This window comes from Sarcophilus harrisii, chromosome 1 (assembly GCF_902635505.1).
Source record: "Sarcophilus harrisii chromosome 1, mSarHar1.11, whole genome shotgun sequence".
Taxonomy (NCBI): Eukaryota; Metazoa; Chordata; class Mammalia; order Dasyuromorphia; family Dasyuridae; genus Sarcophilus; species Sarcophilus harrisii.
In genome coordinates, this window is record NC_045426.1 from 603,266,785 (window position 1) to 603,288,253 (window position 21,469).

The 21,469-nt window shown below is 35.1% G+C and overlaps 1 protein-coding gene across 2 annotated transcripts in view; it reads left to right on the forward strand.

Annotated features, from left to right (window-relative positions):
- Positions 1 to 11,355: 11,355 nt before the first annotated feature.
- The window catches only part of MED30 (mediator complex subunit 30), a 31,174-nt gene continuing 21,060 nt past the window's right edge, over positions 11,356 to 21,469 (forward strand). The window contains exons 1-2 of one of the 2 annotated variants that reach the window (XM_003760339.4): positions 11,362 to 11,812; positions 20,365 to 20,523. In XM_003760339.4, the coding sequence (XP_003760387.1) occupies positions 11,639 to 11,812; positions 20,365 to 20,523 (333 nt within the window). In that variant the 5' untranslated portion in view covers positions 11,362 to 11,638. Of the gene's footprint in view, positions 11,813 to 20,364; positions 20,524 to 21,469 lie in introns of both variants that reach the window. The other variant, XM_031947136.1, reaches the window with a different exon arrangement.

The window sequence follows — 21,469 nt, forward strand, 5'->3', positions numbered from 1 at the left end:
CAAATGGTTCCCAAAGTCACTATTAGTTATAGTAGTAGTACTAATTACAAATATCTATTCAGCATTTCCTGTACAAGAGGCCATATGATATAATAAATTTATAAACATTTATTAAGTACCTATTATATACTAGGCACTATGCTAAGTGTTGGGAACTCATACAAAAAAGAAAGACAAGCTTACATTCTAATGGACAAAAGCAAAACACAAAAGGAAGTTAAAAAAGGGAGAAGAAAGTGGATGAGTATAATGGATACTGCTGACACTTGGCTAGTGTGACCTCAGTGGGCATTTTATTTAGTCTCTCTATGCCTTAATCCCCAAAATGGGAGTTAATAATTCTTGGAGGAATGACCTCCCTGGGCTACTGTGATAAAGGAAAAAAAATCTATAAAGTACTTTGCAAACTTTAAAGCACAATATTATTGCAAGCATCATGTTAGGTGCTGAAGATACAAAGATATAATCTCTTCTTTTAAGAAGTTTAAAATCTAGGGCTACAGAGTAGCTTGTACCTAGGGATAGAGGGACTAGATCTGTGATTTTATTAGAAATCCCAGATGAGTAAACACTCTCCACTAATGCAGGTTGCCATGTTCTCTACAATACATATTCTCAAAGGATTGTCTAAAAGTACCCTATGAGGTTGTAAATTACCCAGGATGACACAGTATGTGTCAGTAGCAAGATTCAAAACTATGACTTCCTGGCTTTGAAGACAGTTCTCTATTCAATATTCTATCATGTACTTAATAAAATATGACATATACATCTAATGAATGGCACAGATAGTCAATGCTATAATACCAAAGACATCTCTTAGGATGTTGGGTAATGTTTCATGAAAAGTTAGGTACTTAACTGCATCTTGAAGGAAGCAAAAGACATAGAAGAAAATGTGGGAAATCTATTTTTGCATACAGATGGGCCATGAGAAAAGTTCTGGAGAGGAATATTTATGGGGCTAAGAGATGTGGACTCTATCCTATAAAACATGAGGAAGCATTAAAGATTCTGAGCTAGGGCAGTGAGAGTGGGTGACATGACCATAGTCAGTCATAATATGATTAATATTGTGTGTGGGGAAGAATCTAGAGGTAGGAAAATCTCTAGGTGAAAACTTGGCTTAGGGAAAAGAAAGGATTCCCACAATCCTTCCCCTCAAGGACCTTTCAATCTACTTTCTATCTTACCCCAGACAAAAGCAAGTTAAATCACAGTATTATAGAATAGCAGAGTTGTAATCTCATCTGATCTAATCAATGTATTTCTCTCCTATGTAAAGAGGTGACAGGGTGTAGTAGATAAAGTACTGGACTTGAAGCAGGAGGATCTGGGTTCAAATCCTGCATCAGACCCTCACTAGCAACATAACCCTCAGCAAATTATTTAACTTCTTTGGGACTCACTTTCCTTATCTGTAAAATGAAGGGTTTGGTTTTGATGGTTTCTCTGATCCCTTACAGCCTTAAAGTCTATGCTCCTATATTGAACATATCATATTTATTCAGCTTTTATCAGAAGATTTCTAGTAAAGAAAAAGGTATTTGCCAGCTTCTAAAGTCAGCCCACTCCATTCATTTTCTGAAATTGTTTGAATCAATTAACATTTTGTGATTTCTTCTGATTTTTCCTACTTCTAGCCTCTGTGAAGTAATTAGAAGACTAATTCCTCTTCCACATTTCTGATAGTGCTTGACATATTTTAAGACACCTCTCATGTCACCCACATGTCATGTCTTTTCATTTGCAGACTAAGCATCTTCTTTCAATGATCCTTGTAAGGAAAAGTATGAAGCCTTTCACCATCCTGATCATTTTCTGAACCCTCTCTACTTTATCAAGGTCTGTCATCATCATCTTCATCACAAGCATTTATATAATGCATTTTAAGACTTGCAATTTGTTCAGTTATTAAGTTGTATCCAACTCTTCATGACCCCATTTGAGGTTTTTTTGGCATTTGTGATTTGCCATTTTCTTTTCCAACTCATTTTACAGATGAGAAAATGAAGATAAACAGTGTTAAGTGATTTGTCAGAGTTACATAGCTAGTGTCTAAGGCCAGATTTGAACTTTGGAAAATGAGTTTTCTTTACTCCGGTTTGGTGCTCTATCCTCTATACCACCTACCTATCCAAGGTTTGCAAAATGCTTTGCAAGCATTATTGTATTTGATCTTTATAATAATCCTGGGAAAGAGGTGCTATTATTCTCTCTGTTTTAAAGACAAGGAAACTAAGACAGATAGAAGGTAAATGACTTGCCCATGGTCATACAACTAGTAAGTATCTGAGCTGGATTTGAATTTCTCACTGAAGGCCCAGTACTTTATGTATTACTTTTATTTTTCTGGGTAGAGAAAATAAGCTAAATAAAACACAGAAAATGCTAAGTTCATATGAAATAATGAGTTGCAATATAAAAGTTAAATGCATTTGCTATTATTATTGTGATTACACAACTGATTATTTGAGAAGTCAGAGATTATTAACAAATCTGCAGATAGAAAAGGATTCCATAGAAGGTAGCATGTGAGTTTTCTGTGATGTAATCCCAAGGTTCTCTGAAGGAAAACCAAAAAGGGAAAGCATTTCAGACATAGGAGATAGAATGCTGACTTGGGGCAGCAGCAAGTAGGCTGATTTGGCTGGAACATGAAATGTATGAAAGAAAGTTATGTGAAATAAACTTGCAAAAGATTATTTCTGGTATCTGGGTTGAATCCAGATTGTGAAGGACTTCAAATATCAAAGATGCTGTATATTGGATTTTCATTTAGTGAGTCATGCTTAGCTACTGAATTCTATTTATTGTAATTCTTAGCATATTAACAACTATTTCATATAACCTTTAAACCAATGTGCTTCAAACACTGCAAAATTAGTATAAATTAAAATGTTAATAGAGAATAATCTCCTTAAAATACTCAATTTTAGAAATGTTTTTCTGTTAAAAAGGGGAGAGTGTTAATTAATTTAGTGATAATCAGATTACTATGATGTTTTATTGTCCCCACAGTAAAGACAGCAATCTCTATTTTTTTTTCATTAACACTTTAAAAGTTATATCCAAATCAATTCTGTCACCTTTATGGATGCCTCTTGTGATTAATTAATTTCTGAAAGAGAAAGATGTAGTATTGAAATGTCCAGTCCTGGAATAGTCCTATTATCTTTTCTAGGGCTTATACCTATAAACCATTATCTAACAATTGATCTAACCTGATCTAACAATCAGGAAATTGAAAGATTGTTTCCAAATTGACATTTTGTTCCAGATGAGTGGTTTTGTTTATTTGATGTCTGTGTCTTCATTAATGCACACCAAAAGGTTAATGTCTTGAATCTTGCACTGGGTTTGTAGTTAATATTAGCTAATATTTATATGTCACTTTAAGGTTTTCAAAAAGCTTTTTATATAGTATTTCATTTGGTCCTCAAATAATCCAGTTATGTAAGTGATATTTTTATTCCCATTTTATATATGAGGGAAATGAGGTTAAGTGACTTACTTATAAAAGATGCATAATTAGGAGGTGTCTAAAGCAGAATCTGAACTCAGAAAGTGTCTCATCTGGAAGGTGGGGGGTGAGGGTGGGAACTTGAGCTGAACTTTGAAAGAAGGTAGGATTTTTAAGAGGCAAAGCCAAGTGTTTTCTAAACCTCTTCAGAAGCACAAAAGTGATAAAAGTATTATGTCCAAAAAGCAAGAAAGTTTGGCTAGATTTTAGAGTATATTTAAGGGGAATAATGGGTAATGCACTTAGAAAGATAGGTTGGAGCCAAATTTTGAAGGGTTTTACATGACAAAAGGAGGATTTATACTCTATTCTTTAAGCAATAAGGAAGCAATGGAGTTTATTGAATGGAAGACTGATGTGGCCAGACCTCTGTTTTAGGAATATTAATTTTGCAACTATAAGGAATATGGATCAGGGAGGGCAAAGTAAATGGCTGATTCTTATGTCTGGTCATACAACCTGTTCATGACCCCATATCTTCCATTCTATCTACAATAATAACACAAGCTATAGTTTTTTGAATTGTGAAGTGCTCTATCTTCTCTATCTCACACATCCAAGATGTATGAGACCATCTTGTGGGACACAAATTATTAGGCATTTTCTAATACAAAACTTGTGTAAATGAATTACCTTTTTAGTGAATACAGAGTTCAAATCAAAGTCAACAAAAGTGAGTCTAACATGGCCTATGAGCTTCAACTGACAATGAGCACAACTGCACAACAGAATATTCTAACCCTTGGCAATTGTTTTCTGGCCCAAATAATATATGCAATACATTCCAAGGTATGAAGTTATAATGGGGGACTGGTCTGTTCTGACCCTGGAGTCTTTCTCAGTGCAGTGTTTGCAATTCACTGAGGATCTGAGGAGCAAGTCTTTGGCCTTTGGGATTCAGCCCAGTAGTATCTGAGACAAAGACTCACCTAGCAATGATACTATATTTAGGTGTTCCCTTGATGGGATCAATGCTCTGTAAAAAACTGCTGTGTCTGACTGCTACTCCCCATGAACTGAAGCACAATAAGACTGGGGGTTGCAAAGGAGAAGAGAAGGCTAACTTCTGCTTTTTCTGTACCTTGGGAGTAAATGACTTTTTGTAATAACTAATTGATGTTAATTGGTTAAATGGAACTAGACACCTAGATAAATGGCAACTGCCACTGCTGGGGAACATACTGGAATTAGTGCTTAAGCTGATACTATTAGAAACACTGTAACCACTGAGATGTATTTCTAAAATTTTGAGTGAGAGATTAGTTAATCTTGCTCAGTAAGTGAGCCCAGAGTATTTACTATAAAATATTTTTAAAAATAAGTCAGAGAGTCAATCTTATCTTGTTCTCACCACTCTGTTTCAGAAACCAGAAGATGGCTCATTTAAGTTAGGAAGAAACTTAATGCCAGTTTTGTTTGTATTGCCATTAGACCTTTTTAATGACTAGTTTTTTGAGGGATGAGCTCTTAGGCTTTAGGGATGTTTCCATAGTCCAATCAAGGCCACGAAGATGGCATCTATCTTTATGAAGACACATTCAAATTTAATCATGGCATGTCATACTTTCTTTTGTCCCCTTTCCCACCACCACATTTTCTGCTGTTCCTCTTTCACTTCTTAAATTAATTACAAAGCTGTAGTGTAGATTTCTGAGAAGATATAACAAATAACATCTTATTCCCCACCAATCATTGCCCTAGAACCTCTTATAAATGACGAAAATTGACTATCACAGACAGAGATAGGACTTATACTGAAGAAAAGGAGATAATTGGGAAACCAACTTTAGTAAAATTATTGATACTACTATTCCATCTTACTATTCACTTCCTCCACATAGTCATAGAAATTGTCCTTGACAATAATTTGGAGATTTGCAGTATCTATTCATTTTTCCACCTAAATCCATCTCTATATAAAGAATATCCTTTAATAATTCTCATTTGGACATATTTATGTATCTATATATATTTTTTCTTTTCACTTAACAGGAATGCTAAATTCTTATAAATTACTCATTTGAAGAAGTATTTGGTGTTAAATGTGGGTATGAGAAAACTTGATCTTTTTTTCTTTTCTTTTTCAGAAAAATCCTATAAAATCAAATAAGTCCAATTTGAATTAGTGCTCCTTTAGTGGGGAGTGATTCAGCTGTGCTACTATCTGTAGATAACATGAAACTTAATACATTAAAATGGAATTTTGAAAGTGGATATTCAGAAGATGTTGGCAAGAGGAGAACTTTTCCAGAGAAAATTAAATGTTTTTAACAAGCAAAAACAAACTTTTTCAGGAAGCATATCTGTGCCATCAAAAGGATGACTTGAGTCATTGGTTGCAGAATTGTTAAGTGTAAAAGCTTCATTAGATCAAAGAAATGTTAGTGCTAACTACAACCTCTGTAACCTAATTGAAATAATGCTCGACAAATCATTTACAAAGTAACTTCAAGTGATTCTTTTTGCAGACAATAGAATAGAAAGGAGAATGGCTTAAATGTCTAAAAATGCTATTAATCAACTGAGAAACTAAAATCTTATTTTGTGTAGCAAAAGGATGAAAGACACAGGTGGGTAAAATTTCTCATCTGATTACATATGTATGACATGTTGCTGAAATCAATGTTTAGAGATCTGTTACTTGGCAAATCTATTGTTGACAATGACATGTGAAGAGAAATTTTCTATAAGATTGACAGATTTTTAAAAAATCAAAATGACATAATAGATTAAACTTGCACTGACAGAACTCAATCAATGTCAGGAAGAAATGCAAGTCTATAGCAGTGCTTTAAAACGTGGTTCTTCATTTAATCTGGAATCACTGCATGACTCAGAGATAATCATCTGTTTAAAAAATATATATATATATATAGTTCAAGTTCTTACAACAGTAATAAACTTTTTCTTGTTTTAATTAGTCTATTAAAAGGAAAACTCCTTGTACATTTTAACAATGACATGAGGATAGAACATGGGCTATTTCTATATTGGAGGGAATATACTAACTATCACATCAAAGTACTTCAAAGAATGTTTGAGTTAAAAGAGAAATCATTTTGTTGACAATAATAACAATGATTCAAATACATTTTAAAACAAAAATTTCCTCTTAAAACTTCTGTATATGGTGAAAATTTTTGAAAAGATGAGCACTATATTCTGCATAGATCACTTTAAGTTCTTAAAATTCATAGTTGGATAAAAAATGTAAAGTGACTATATATGAAAAAGCTGGATTTCAAAAAATAATTAACTTTCCCAATTTAGAAAATATTTTCCCTGAAAATAAAGTAGAATAATTTTTTTTAATTATTAACCATTTGGCTGATTTACAGAAGCAATCTTGTTTTTATTTCAGGTATCTAGATATTTCTAAAACTGGTTTGTATGGTCAAACAACATTAGTCATTTTAGATCATCTAAACAGAAATGCTAAGTGTTTGAACCTGAAAATCTTATATCACTTGTAGGCAAATAAAAAGTTTTCTGGTTTAGGAAGCAAAGTGAAACAAATTTTTATTTAATTTTTAATATCGTTTGTTTTGTGGGACATGGTTTTCTGATGTAACTATTATAAAAACAAAATATCCATCTTGAGTAGTGGTTGAAAGAGAATTACAACTAGCATTGTAATCAATTACACCACATTTTGAGAAACTAAACCCCAAATTAAATCCAGTCTGTACAATCATTGCATTTGTATATATAAAGCATATTAATCTTAATAAATAGTTATGTATTGCATTATTTTACTATGCTCTAGATATTTTTGTGTTGTTATAAAACTAACAAATTTATTTTATTTAAATACAATGTATATGAAGAAAGTTATTTTTATATATTTTCTTAGGAAAATAAAATGACAATTTTAAGTACTGAAAAAAAAGGCACTACTACATAAAATTTGTAAATCACTTAACATTGCAAAATGCCTTTTGCAATCTAGGGATATTGTATATTCTTCCCATGGAATTCATTTTATCTGGTAACTGTAAAAAAAAAAAAAGTAATAAAATTAGACTGTTATTACCTGTTTTAAATAAACAATTCTGGTTTTTTGGGATCATGGTTTATTTTCTTTCCTTTTTAAAGGCCCACACCATCTTTTTATTTACATTATAAATTTCACATTTCCTGGTTCAAAGAAAATGGGGTGTAATTTTGAAAACTCAAGACATCTCACTATTCCTTTAATTTTAAACCACCTCCCTCTTTCTCTTTTGCCCCAAAAGACACGGGCCAGCACACACACATCAATTAAGTTATACTTCACCTTTTAAATAGCTTTCCCATTTTTTCCTTACTGGAATTGTTTCTGTTTATGTTATCAGAATTTAAAGGAAAGATAAGAAACAAGCATTAGTGTATTAAGAGTTATGTTCTGGTTTAGGTTAAGCACTTTACAATTATTATGTCAGCACAATAAGATATAGTTCTTTTAAATATGTTGATTTGCTCTTATTGAGGACAGCTAGATGCTCCTATCTTACTCATCTTGAGATTCAATGTCCTGTTAACTATTTTCCTCTGTTCTTCCAAGTTCAATAATTTTATTTATGTATTTGTGTTTTCAAATATATACACATATATACATATACACACATGTGTATACATATACACATATTCTACATATACTCTATTAACTATATATGTATACACAAATAATAAATCAAATAGCTTTGCTTTCTCTCTCTCATTTATAACCATCTCACAAAAGAAAAACTTCATACTCTTCAATTTTAAAAGACAAATTCAGCAGAGACCTTTTTATTATCTTCAATGATTGCTACTTAAAGAATCAAAGGACAGAATGCTGTTATTGAAATTCTCTCTTATAACCAACATTCTCTTGAATTTCATAAGAACAAGAAAACAAAGACAAATTAAACATCAAATTAAAGGTTAACTTTTAGTTTTCCCCTATCAATTTGCTTTTTTAAAAAATAGCAATGATAATATTAAGAGATGATCTATCTTATTCCAAGCTTTAATTGTAGAGTTACAGAACTTGAGAGCTGGGAAATATCCAAGCAACCCTCTAGACCCTAGATCATTATGTGACAATGAAAATCATAAGAGAGATAAAGACTGGCCCTGTATGTTTGGGAATATCTTCAGAGATGATAATTAATGAGAGATGATGAAAGAGAAAAAAAGAGGAAGGACGAGGAGGAGGAAGAAAAGAGAAGAAGAGAAGAAGGAACAGGTTTTGAAGACACTCATGGTTACATTGGAAGAGGGAAGATGAAGGATAATTTAGAAAATGGGACTCGTACATAGTCAGATAGACAACTAGAGAGACAAAGAGAGGAATGTTCCAAAGGAAAGCAAATATCTAGCAGCAGGTAGTCAGAAGGGAGCATTGGCTTTGAGTTAGGGAGAATAAATTGGGACAATGATGTCAAAAGCTGAAAAGGTTAGAGGAATTAGAATTGAGAAGGTCATGTGATTTAGGAGTTAAGAGAGCATTTGATAACTTTGAAGAGAGTAGTTTCAGTCATTTGGTGAGGATGGAAGCCAGAATAAAAGAGACTGATAATTAAGGGACAGACATAGAAATGAGAGAGAAAGATGTGATAGCTTAGGGAGCAAAAGGATCAACTGAATGTTTTCTTAAGGAGGGCAGAGACCTGGTAATATTTGAAGGCAACAAGGAAGGAGCCAATCAATAAGGAGATATCAAAGACGGGAGACTGAAAATGAAAAGACAGGGTTATTAAAGGATAAAGCCTTCCAAAAGATGGAAAGATATAAAAGTACAAGTAGAAAAAGAAAAGGACCATTTCATTCTAGAGTAAAATAGAGTATGGAGTTTGATGAAGAGGGATACTAAGTAATAGAACAGGTATTCTTTATTTTCTCATTGAAAGATGTAAATTCTTCTGCTAAGAGAGAGGGGAAAGGGATGGTGAAGCAAGCTTGAGGAAAGATATGAAACAGCTTCCATGGAGAGTTAACAGATCAATACCATATTTAGTTAACTCATTTCCACCTCTCTGGGTTTCAATTTTCCTGTAAGTATAATTGACTTTATTCCTCATCTGTAAAATGTGAGTTAATACTTTCATTACCTCACAGGATTGTTGTAGGTAAAGCACTTTGCAAACTGTGAATCACTATGTAAATATTAAGCAAGTTATTGTCTGTAAAATGAGGGGATTGGACTAGATCAACTTTTAAGCTTCTTCCATGATTATAGATGTGCACATCTCTTGTTAGAAAGTACAATTATACAACTTAAGTACAAAATAAATAACAGCTTTCAAACAAGCACAATCTTGAGTGTCTACATGTGTTAGAGAAAATTGCTGGGGTTGTAAGATCCTTTTCTTTTTGGGAAAAAGAAGGAAAAGGAAGAGAAGGAAGAGCAGGAGGAGAAAGAGAATTATCTACAAACTGGAATTAGATATAGTAATCCTTAGGGGTCAATTCCTGCCTTTATATTCAAACAGTATGTTTATATACTTGTGAAAATGTACTATCATCAATATAGAGTTCACCCTCATGAGAAAGCACTTCACAAATCAAACACCCTGGGGAAAAAAGTGAAACTACTGTAGTCAGTGAAATGGTTTAGTGTGGTTAATTCCTGTAGTCAGGGACTTGAGTTTACATTCTGCCTCTGCCATTTAACTGTGTAGTCCTGGAAAAATCACTTAACTGATTCAGCTTCCCCCTCTGTTAAGTGGGGGGTAGAGGTGTGTAATAATAGCATCTACCTCCCAAGGTCATTGAGGAGAAAATGAAATAATATTAACGAAGCACTTTCCAAACTTGAAAAATATTACATAAGTGCTATTATTACTCCATGGTTTTGGGTCATTAATTTCAGTTCTCAAGATTTAATATTTTTATCTATAAAACAGGGTTAAAAAAACTATTTTAAAAATGCACAGAGCTGTTGCTGGATGATTACTCTGTGAATTTAAGGTTGCTTTAGAGTCACTAGATTTTGCTTCATATCCCATCTCTGCCATTTACTAAGTGTGTGACATTAGACAAGTCACAACTTCTCCATGATTCAGTTTATGTAAATGTAAAATGGTGCTGGCATCAGAATATTCGGCAAAGTTTGAAAGAGAAAAGGAGGGAGGGAAATGATAAATGTTAGAGAACGTGTTAGTGCACAGACAGTCGTTTAATTGTACATATCTTTTGACCGAGCAATACTACAAGGACTATTAGTAGTATTCAAAGACATCAAAGACCCCATGGTCAAAAATATTTATAATAGCACGTTTGTAGTGACAAAGAAGTGAAAATTAAGAAGGTGCTCATTAATTGCGGAATAATTGAAAAATTATGGACATATGCAATTCCACTGTGATATAAGAAATGATGAGGGGGACAGTTTCAGATAAACTTGAGAAGCTTTGAATGGGGACCACAGCGGAGTGCAGTGAGCAAGATCAGGAAAACAATTTATACAATAACTACACTGCAAAGAAAAACTTTGAAAAACAACGTTTAAGTCAAGGCAATGATAGATTCCAAAGGACAGATCATGATCCCTACTGCCCACCTTCTAACAAAAAGCTCAGATTGAGCGGCGTTTTTAGACACGAATAAGGTGGTAGCACAGTGGATTAATTGAGGAGGCTGAAGTTAAATCTGGCCTCCGTCTTCTGTTTCCTCAACTTTTCCTATCGCCTTCTTGATGCTCATCGATTTACTCCTCCCAAGGACTGGTCCCCAACGCGCCAATCAGAGCCAGCCCCGGAGCGTAGTCCGGGCAACGCCCTCTCACGCTCATCCAATGCAGTCGCCACCCTCTGCATCCTTTGCTCCACTACGAGTCAGTTTCTCTTCACCCACGTGCGACGCTGCCTACGACGTGATGACGTCACCCGGACGTTAGCGTCCCGGAAGAGCGGAAGCCGTGCTAATTGTTTGGAAGTTGTTCACGAGCTGCTTTTGACTCTCCCGCCATCTCTAACTCCAGCCCCTCCGCGCTTCTCCGCGCAATTTTGCTTAACCCTTCTAATGGGCTTCGCTTAGGGCAGGAAGGCCCCGAGGTTAGGCGGGCCCCGGTTTGAGAAAGCTGCCAGGCGCGGGCCCCGCCGCTTTCCGTCCTTCCTCTTTATAAGGGGACCCCCGCCCGCCGGGGCCGGCATGTCCACCCCGCCCTTAGCCGGGGCCGGGATGCCTCCCGGAGCCTTCACGGGCCCCCAGGCGCAGGCTGCCCGCGAGGTGAACACGGCGTCCCTCTGCCGCATCGGCCAGGAAACCGTGCAGGACATCGTGTATCGCACCATGGAGATCTTCCAGCTGCTCAGGAACATGCAGGTGAGGGAGGCGGGCAGGCCCGCGCATGCGGAAGGGAACCCACTCTCTGTGGAGCGTTTCAAGGCTACCAAAACGCTTTACAGAGTGTGATCCTTTGCCAGCGCAGGTGGGGGGGAGGCGTTACTCTAGTCCAGGATTTCTTAAACTTTTTCTACTTGCCATCCCCCTTTCTCCGAGAAATTGTTAGACTTCCATATGTAGATATGTAAAATCGGAGTACAAATCAAACATTTATGGATAATAAATCGCAATTTCGCGACCCCCGTGTGCAGTTATAGGACCTTATAAAAAGAGTCGAAACCCAACGCTCTTAAGAAACTTGGTTCTAATTAACGACTTCATTTATTTTTTTTTAATTTAATATATTTTCCCCCCAATACCCGCAGAGTTAGTTTTCAGTATTCACTTTTGCAAAGTCTTGTGTTGCAAATTTTTCTCCCTCTTCCGGGACGGAGCAGTCTGATGCAGCTTAATTAAAGGTGTGCAATTCTTGTAAACATTTTTCCCTATTCCTCATGGATATTTAACATTGATTAAGGGCCTGCTGTATTCCAGTGCTAAATGCCACAGGTGCAATTAAAGAAGTGTGAAGGTTTTCTGGAGGCAGCCTTAGTTTCAGTTATAATCAATAATTACTCCAAGATCGCTGCCAGCTGGTAAAAATGCAACGTTTATTTCTCCTTCCAAATTAGCTCGGTTAGTTCAGAGACTTCTCTCTCTGCTTGAGCTCTTGCAGCTTTGTCCTTGGCTTCTGCCTCTGCTTTCTTCAGCCTCCAGCCAGCACCAAGGTAAAAGATGCAATGGATCTCTCTTGCCTCGAAGATAGGGCTTGTAGGCTTTCTTCCAGAGTGCTCTGTCTCCGACCCCAGTTGATGTTCACAAGAAAACTCTCCAAGAAACTCCCTCAAGTAACTAACTCAAGACTGTCCCATAAGAAGAACTAAACTCAAGCTCCAAGAGCTCCCTATATATGTGATCTCCCAAAGGAGGGAGAGGGATTCTGGGTTATCTTCCAGAGTGCTCTCTGGCCCTAAGGGAGGTGTGAATTCGGACTAAGCCATACTAAACCCTGCATTCTCCCTGAGCTCCATTGAGTACTTAGATACTCATGAGCTCTCTAAAGGTGTGAACACAAACATTGTTTCTATCAGTTCCACTTAGTATCTTGTTTCAAATTCTGGCCCAAAATATCTCTTTCTAAGATCAAATCAACTCCAATGGCTTAACACTTTGTAAAGATTCCAACAAAGAAGTTTAAAATTTAAAAGCCAAAGCACAAAAGGAAGCTGAACCGCTGTATATGGTGGAAAAGTCAGCATAGCACGGTGAGAAAAAAAAAAAAAAAAGATATTTGATGGTCTGAGGTTACTCCTTCTCCGCAAGTTTGTAGTTGATGGACCCACTCTCCAATCAGAAGCAGGGGTTACTTACTCAAATCCAATTCTCATACATCCCAATAAGGAGCTTCCTGGCTAATTGGACAGAGAATCAGACCTGGAGCCAAGAAGATTTGAGTTCAAAATCCTGTCACAGACACAGCTGGGCAAGTAACTAAAACAGCATTCTAATCCCTGTGCCATCTACTTAGTTACCTAATGTTTATCATGTGATAGGCTCTTAAATGCTGGACACACTTCAGGAACTCACAGTCTAGTAAGCAATATGTTCAAACCATATACATATGGCATATATACAGAGGAATTTGGTGGTAAGCTTAGAAGTACTGGCATGGAGGGAGTCCAGGAAAAGTTTTAAGAAGGTAAGATTTTAGCTGGGATTTGAAGAAAACTAGAGAAGTCAGGAGTCAGGGAAAGCATTCTAGTCATGGGGGATAGTGGAAAAAAATGTTTTAGTTGTAATATTATATGTTGTTTCCCTGTGATACTGGTACTAGCTTTAAAGTTTATGTAAATTATTAATTTAATATTCTACCAAAGCATTTTACATATGAAAAAACTTCAAAATCTGACATCTTGTTTCATCCATAAAGCTTTCAAATGACATTTCATTTTTCCCCGTGCTTTGTTTTTATTTTCTTGTGTCTGTTACTGTCTGTCATCCAGTTTAATTCCAAGAATCTTCTAGTATTTTTTGTTTATCCTGCAAATATTTATTATTTTGTTGCTCCTTCATGACAGTATATTTGCTGTTCAAGGAAGACTAGCCCCTCTGCTATGAAAGATTGCTAAGCCTTTTTCAGGGTGCTTATCTAACTTTTTGGTGCCCACCAGGCCCCCAGCTGTCACTTGTGGTCCCAAGCCACACCCTGAGTAAATCATCTCAGCAGATGTAAACCAGATTGAAGGTAACTAACAAGCCTCAATTCCCTTGCTGAATTAGGGGCTATCTACCCAAGCATGTGAAGATTTCCCCCAGCAAAGTGGGAGAACAGTTTGTTCCGATAGCCATGTAGACAGCTAAAGCAGGCATTGTGGAGTGCTTAGAGCTTGGTAGATAATGAAGACGCCAAAATCATCTACTACATCTGGGGCTAAAGTCATCTTGACTTTTTTCTTGCCACTGGATTTTGGTGACTCCAAGGAGAATGAATGCAACTCTGCCTCACTTAAATCCAATTCACACACAAGTCAAGACATCACCCTGTGAAACAGCAGCAACCTTCTCCAAAGTTACCAGTACCAATGGTCTTAATCCTTGTCTTTTTTATTACACTATCCCTCTTTTTGACACTTAAACTGTTATTTCTTAGTTCTCTTTCTACCTTTCTCACTTCTCTTCTGAATCTTCATCCAGGTCACATCTATTAATTGTAACTGTTCCCTAAGGCTTTATCCTGCCTTCTTTTCTCACGATATACTGCTTTGTTTCTTGAGCTCATTTCCCATGGATTCAATTATCTTTATGCAAATAATTCTCAGATGTATTTATCCAACCCTAATCTCTCTCTTGACCTTTTCCAACCAGACATCTTAAATTCAGTGTTCAATAGATACTTTAAACTCAACATGTTCAAACTTGAACTCATATTTCCCCTTAAGCCCCATCATTTTCCTAACTTTCCTATTACTATCAAACAGCACCCTCTTCCCAGTCACTCAGGTTTTCAGCTTAAGTGTCATCTTCAACCATTCTCTTTCAACCTCTACTCTCCTCCCCACTTCAGTCTTGGTGCAAACCCTCAGCACCTCAGGTCTGAACTATTGAAATAGCTTACTGTTTTGTTTTGTTTTGTTTTTTTTGGGGGGGGGTTGTTTGTTTTTTGGGGTTTTTTTGCTCTCCCTTCTTGTAAATCACTCCCAACTCGAGTCTATCTTTCACTCACCTGTCAAATTGATCTTTCTGATATCATTTCCTTATTCAATTAACTTCAATGCCTCCTTTTTACCTCCATGACCAAAACACCCTTATTGTTTGTTTGACTTTTAAAATCATTCATTACTAGACCTCTTCTTACATATCCAGTCTTCTTACACCTTAATCCTTTTTATGTACTCAGCACTTCAATGACATTTGTTCCCTTGATGTTCTGTGCAGTGACCCTTCTTCGGACTGCATTTTCACTGGATATTTTCATACCTGTGATTCTCTCCCTCATCTCCAAGCTTCCTTTAAATCCCAGCTTAAAAATCTCACTTTCTATAATAATTCTTTCCTAATCCTACTTAATGCTAGTGTCTTCCCTCTGATTATTTCTAGTTTATTCAAAACTATTTTATATTGTCTCCCCCATCAGACTGGGTTCTTTGAGAACAATGATTTGTTTTTACCTTTTTTTTTTTTTTTTTTAAATTTCCGTTATTTAGCAAGATGCCTAGAGTACATAATGCTTAATAAATGTTTGCTGACTTGAAAATAGCACTGCAGGGAAAATGGCACTTTGAGATTTCTGTTTTTAGGTGTCACCAATAATCAAAATGATTTGCTCCTCTTTTAGAAAATAGTAAAGTAGATTAATGGAACAGCCTAGATAATGATGGCTCAGTATACCAGTGTTTGATCAAGCTAAGAACATAATATATTTGGGATAAGAACTCCTTATTTGAACAGAACTGTTGGAAAAGACTTTTGGCAAAAATTGGGTTAAAGCCAACATTGTACACCTCATACTGTAATAAACTTAAAATGTAGCCTGCATATTAATAATGACAGTAGTATTTAAAATTTATTTAAAAAGACAGAGCAGATATTTTTCAAAAATCTGACAAGAATATGGCTTTTTAATTAAGTTTAGGATGGAGTCAACCACAAAAGATAATGTAAACAACTGCAGTTATGTACAATTAAAAAGCTTTTGAAGCTGATCAAGTAAGCGCACCATTAACAAACAAGAAAATAGTATATTTTGGGGGGAAGAATTTGTATTTATTAAGTTTCTGATATTCAAGGTAATTGGGAACTAGCATTGACATGTAAATGTATGTGTGTATATACACTTACATACACATATACCTACATAATAAAAACTAATCCTCAAATGAATAAGTGAACAAAAGATATGAACAAACTTTTCACAAAAGAAGAATTATAAAAAAGTGTTTAAGTACAAAACATAGGTTCAGTGTTCCAAGTAAAGTTCAGGTTTTTAAAATCACTTTCACCTCTAGAATGGTGATATTGGAAAAGACAATAGGAGAAAGGGATATGTCATGTTTGAGAAACTATGGAAAGGGAGACACATTAATATGCTCATGATAAAGTACTGAATTTGTTCAACCACAATGGAAAGTCATCCAGAATTGTGCTGTAAAAGTGATTAAAACGTCCATATCCTTAAGTATATATCCCAAGGAGGTCAAGAATAGAAATGTTCTTAGAATATACCAAAATAGACATATGTATATATGTATGTATACATACATATATACATACATGTATGTATGTATATTTTGATAGTAGCAAAGAATTGGATACAAAGTAGATAATCTTTAATTGAGGGATGAATATAATGGAATATTATTATAATCTAAGAAAGAATAAATATAAAGATGTAAGCACATCCAGGAAACAGTATATATTGTAACTGTCTTGTTCTTCAATCATATTTAACTTTCCATCATCCTATATGGGGTTTTCTTGGCAAACATGGGTTTGCCATTTCATTTTCCAGTGGATTAGGATAAATCGAGATTAAATGACTTGTCCAGGGTGGGCAAAGCTAGAGTGTCTTGAGACTAGATTTGAACTTGGGTCTTCAGTACAGTGTTCTCTCCACTGAGCTATCTAGCTTCTCATACACTATAATTAGAACAAAAAACAATAATAGAAGTTAAAACTGAATGATTGTTTGGCCCCAAAGGAGACTGTAGAATACTCCATGTGTCAGACTTTTTCATGTGTTTAGTTTTGCTTTAAAGGTCTTGTTTTTCATTTACTCTGCAAAGAATAGCCAGAGAGAGAGATATGTTGAGAAATGTAGACAATAAAAAATTAACATTCATTCATTCGTTTGCTTTTAAAAATTGATCAGACTAATCCACAGCTTCACCAGCAGGAGGAGAGTGAACTTATCTTCCTTCAAAGTAATTTTTATTTTTTGCTAAATGTGAGATGAAAGCCTCTTGATAGTGGTTGTTTAAAAATTTGAATTTCATTACTAATAGTAATGGATCAGTCTTCTTGTGTTTGGAGTTTGCAGTTCTTTTGAGAACCATCCATGAATTTATTTTTTCATGTCTTTTGATCACTTACTCATTCTCAAAGTGTGGTCTGTAGACCTCTGGGGGTCCTTATGACCTCTTTAGAAGTTCTATGAAGTCAGACTATTTTCATAGTAATACTTAGATATTTACATTTCTAGTGTGATATACATAAAACTTCCTTGGGTGAGTGGATTCTCAATAAATTATAAAAGGCAAAGGGGGTCTTTGAGAACCTCTATATTTGAGCATGTTCTTGGTCACATTTTTGTGTTAATTTTTTTTCTCACTGTAGAGGGCTGAAACTATTGAGTCGATGCATTGAGGTCAGGACTGCCGAGCACTTGAGGCTAACTACCGATTGGACAATACTCTAGGGGCATATGCTTGGAAAATGGTCCCACTATCCTGTGCTGGCTCAGTGATTGGTGTATACAGAGGATTGTAGGAGGGATTAGGGGGTGGAGTAAGACTAGCCAGGGTCACTCTTGGCGGTAGACAGAAGGTGGTCGCAGAGATTCTGCTTCCATCCTGTTCAATCCTGTGTCTAATGACCAAGAATAAAGACTAAGGACTTTTGCTTATCCTGACTCTGGCTGATTCTGGGGTGTCCTGGGTGCTAGCATGGTGTGCCACATCTCACCATAAATTTCCTTGCATTTATTTTATATAAGTTCTTTGTAGACATATATGTACATAGTATCTCTTACAATAGAATATCAGTCAGCATCTTGAAAGTAGGGATTGTTTTATTTTTTTTTTTTTTCATATATCCTCTGGTCAACACAATATCTCACATGTAGGAGGAATGTGATAAGTTGTCTTCTTGATTGATTGTTGAATACTCTATATATGTAGAATATTAGATGTTTATTTAAGATATTTTTAACTAGAATTTTCCCTTTATCTTAGTTATATTTGTTTTAGATCTGCAAATGCTTTGTTTCATATAATTATATATATGTGTGTGTATGTGTGTGTGTGTATATATATATATATATATATATATATATATATATATATTTCCATTTTGTTTTTAAGATCACTTCCAACATTTATTTAGTTAATAATTCCCATGACCATAGTTACTAATGATATTGCCATCCATTTTTTATATCCATTTGCAACTTGAGATAAGATGCTTATTTTTTTCCAAACATAAATTTCTTGTCACATAGTGAGTTTTTCTCCAAGGATTTTGTGTTATAAGATTTATTAAATACAGAATTATTTAGTTTTTGACTAGCTAGTCTTTTGCATATATCTACTTTTGTCTTTTTAAACTAATTTCTTCCCCAGCCTTAATCGCTGAATTAGGTGATTGCCTCAGTCAAACTAAGTTAAGACTTTAGCTTAAAAAGGCCAAAGTCTCCCACTGCATCCAATACCATCTCCCTTCTTCCTGATCTATATCTGTCCACTAAACCCAGGTGGCTCTAAAGAAGAAAATGAGGTAGTGATCGTGAACAGCCTTCCCTCAACTAAATCAAGTTGATTTGCATGTCAAGGCATCATCTCTATGATGTCCTTGGTTGTCTTTGAGAACTAAGGACAAACAAGTACCAAGTAACTTTGATGGTCATATTTTCTTAAGTAATTTGAGGTAACAAAGTTCTTTTCTCTTTAATTCCTTTTCTTTTTTCATCATTCCTCTTGAGATATTTCCCCACCCCCCATTTGTTCATAGTAAGAATTCCATTAAATGTCCATATCTGTGTTTTATTTTTCCTTTTATTTCTTTTGCTAGAAGTGAATATTTAAGATAAATATATAACATAGCTTTTGGGTACTTAAAATTGATATAAAGTTTTAAGTAGCAGACTTTTTTTGGGTATATTTTAAAAATAAAGTTGAACAAAATGTTAAGGTAAGAACTACATTTTATTGTCTTCCTTGAGCATCTTAATTGTCTCATTAGTTTTGTCTGGATATTTGTGAATTGGTATTTTTAGCTACATATTTAACTTTTAAATAGAGCCAAGTATTTTTCAGCATTTCCAATTTTAATTAACTGGGTAGAACAGCTACATGTATATGGAGAACTCTATTTAATGTTAAAGTAGTACTTTTTCAAACTGTGATTTACTTCAGAAATTACAAAATACAGTGCATTTGATTGTAGAATATCATCTTACTGCTGGGTATGGTGGTGCATGATCACAGTAGGAGGCCCCCCATTGGGGAGATCAAAGATGGTGGACTAGAGTTTGGGTATTCTGAGTTGTAGGAGAGTTAAAGCCAAGTAAGTGTTTTCAGTAAGGCCAGCACCAATACAATGAATCCCTCAGGACTGAAGGACCACTAGGTTGCCTGAGGTAGGCAAAAAAATAGCTGAAGTCAGAAATAGAGAAAATCAAAACTTCCATGCCAACTAGCAGTAGCATCAAGCACATGCATGACCAGTTTCCAAAAAAAAAAAAAATGTTGTATTACCCAGGAGTTTTACTGCAAATTTGTACTTCATGACAAATGTTTATCATTTGAAGCTCATTGATTTTAGAGTTGACGTTATAATAACATTTTATATCAATATGTTTTATTAGGCTGTAAGTTCCTTAAGAGCAGCAACTATATTTATTTTCTTATATTCTTCCAGAACTAAATAAACGCATTAAGAACAAGAATGTATGCCAGATAAATGAGTTGCTTCTATGGCTAATTTATAGAAATAAAAATATGCTGTAACAAAAGTTTTGTGTCAGTTCAAAGGGCTAGTGAAAAATCTCCCTATTTTATTTATAGGAGCAAGTTGACTTTTAAGTTTTCAAGGAGCCATCATTTCTTTAGGGTGGTTATTCCCTTCATAAATGCAAATGGTAATTTCTCCATGTCCTTTTATCTTAAATGATAATTGTCAGAGTGGTTCTATTTTTATCTAATGGCTTTTTTGAAGAAAAATTTGGAATTTCAATGCATTAAGTGTTCTGTTATTTTTGTTTTTTTCTAATTAACCAGTTACCAAATGGTGTCACTTATCACACTGGAACATATCAGGACAGGTTAGGCAAACTTCAAGATCATCTCCGTCAACTCTCCATCCTCTTTCGGAAACTAAGATTAGTTTATGATAAATGCAATGAAAACTGTGCAGGATTGGATCCTATCCCAATAGAGGTAAGTTTTTGTGGTATAGAATGGGGGCATTTATCAGAAAAAAAAAAAGATGTTTATGACTTAAATGTTAATTGGAGTAATTATTTCTCTATTATTTCAGTATAAATTATTGAAATATGCTGATTTTCATCTTTATCGAAAGAAGATTAATATTTAACATGGTTGCTATTTGTGGCATATGTGTGTACATATTATATATATAGATATATTTTTTTAATTAAAGCTTATTTTCAAAACATATGGATGGATAATTCTCAATATTCACCCTTGCAAAACCTTGTGTTCCAAATTTTTTCCTTCTCTTCCTCCCACTCCTTCCCCTAGATGGCAAGTAATTCAATATATGCTAAGCATGACTGTACATATTTCCATAATTGTTGTGTTGCACAAGAAATACCAGATCAAAAAGGAAAAATAAATGAGAGAAAACAAAATGAAAGGAAACAACAACAAAAAAGTGAAAATGCTATGTTGTGGTCCACATTCAGTTCCCATAGTCCTCTCTGGGTGCAAATGGCTCTCTTCATCATAAGATCATTGCAACTGGTCCAAATCATCTCCTTCTTGAGAAGAACCATGTCTATCAGAATTGATCAGCATATATCTTGTTGCCTTGTACAGTGATCTCCTGGTTCTGCTCACTTCACTTAGCATCAGTTCATGTAAGTTTCTCCAAGCCTCCCTGAAATCATCCTGCTAATATTCTATAATATTCATATACCATAACTTATTCAGCCATTCTCCAATTGATGGGCATCCATTCAGTTTCCAATTTCTTGCCACTGTAAAAAGAGCTGCCATAAACATTTTTTTAACCATGTGGGACCCTTTCCCTCCTTTATGATCTCTTTAGGATATAAGCCCAGTAGAAACACTGCTGGGTTAAAGGGTATGCAGAGTTTGATTGTCTTTTGGGCATAGTTCCAAATTGCTCTCCAAAATGGTT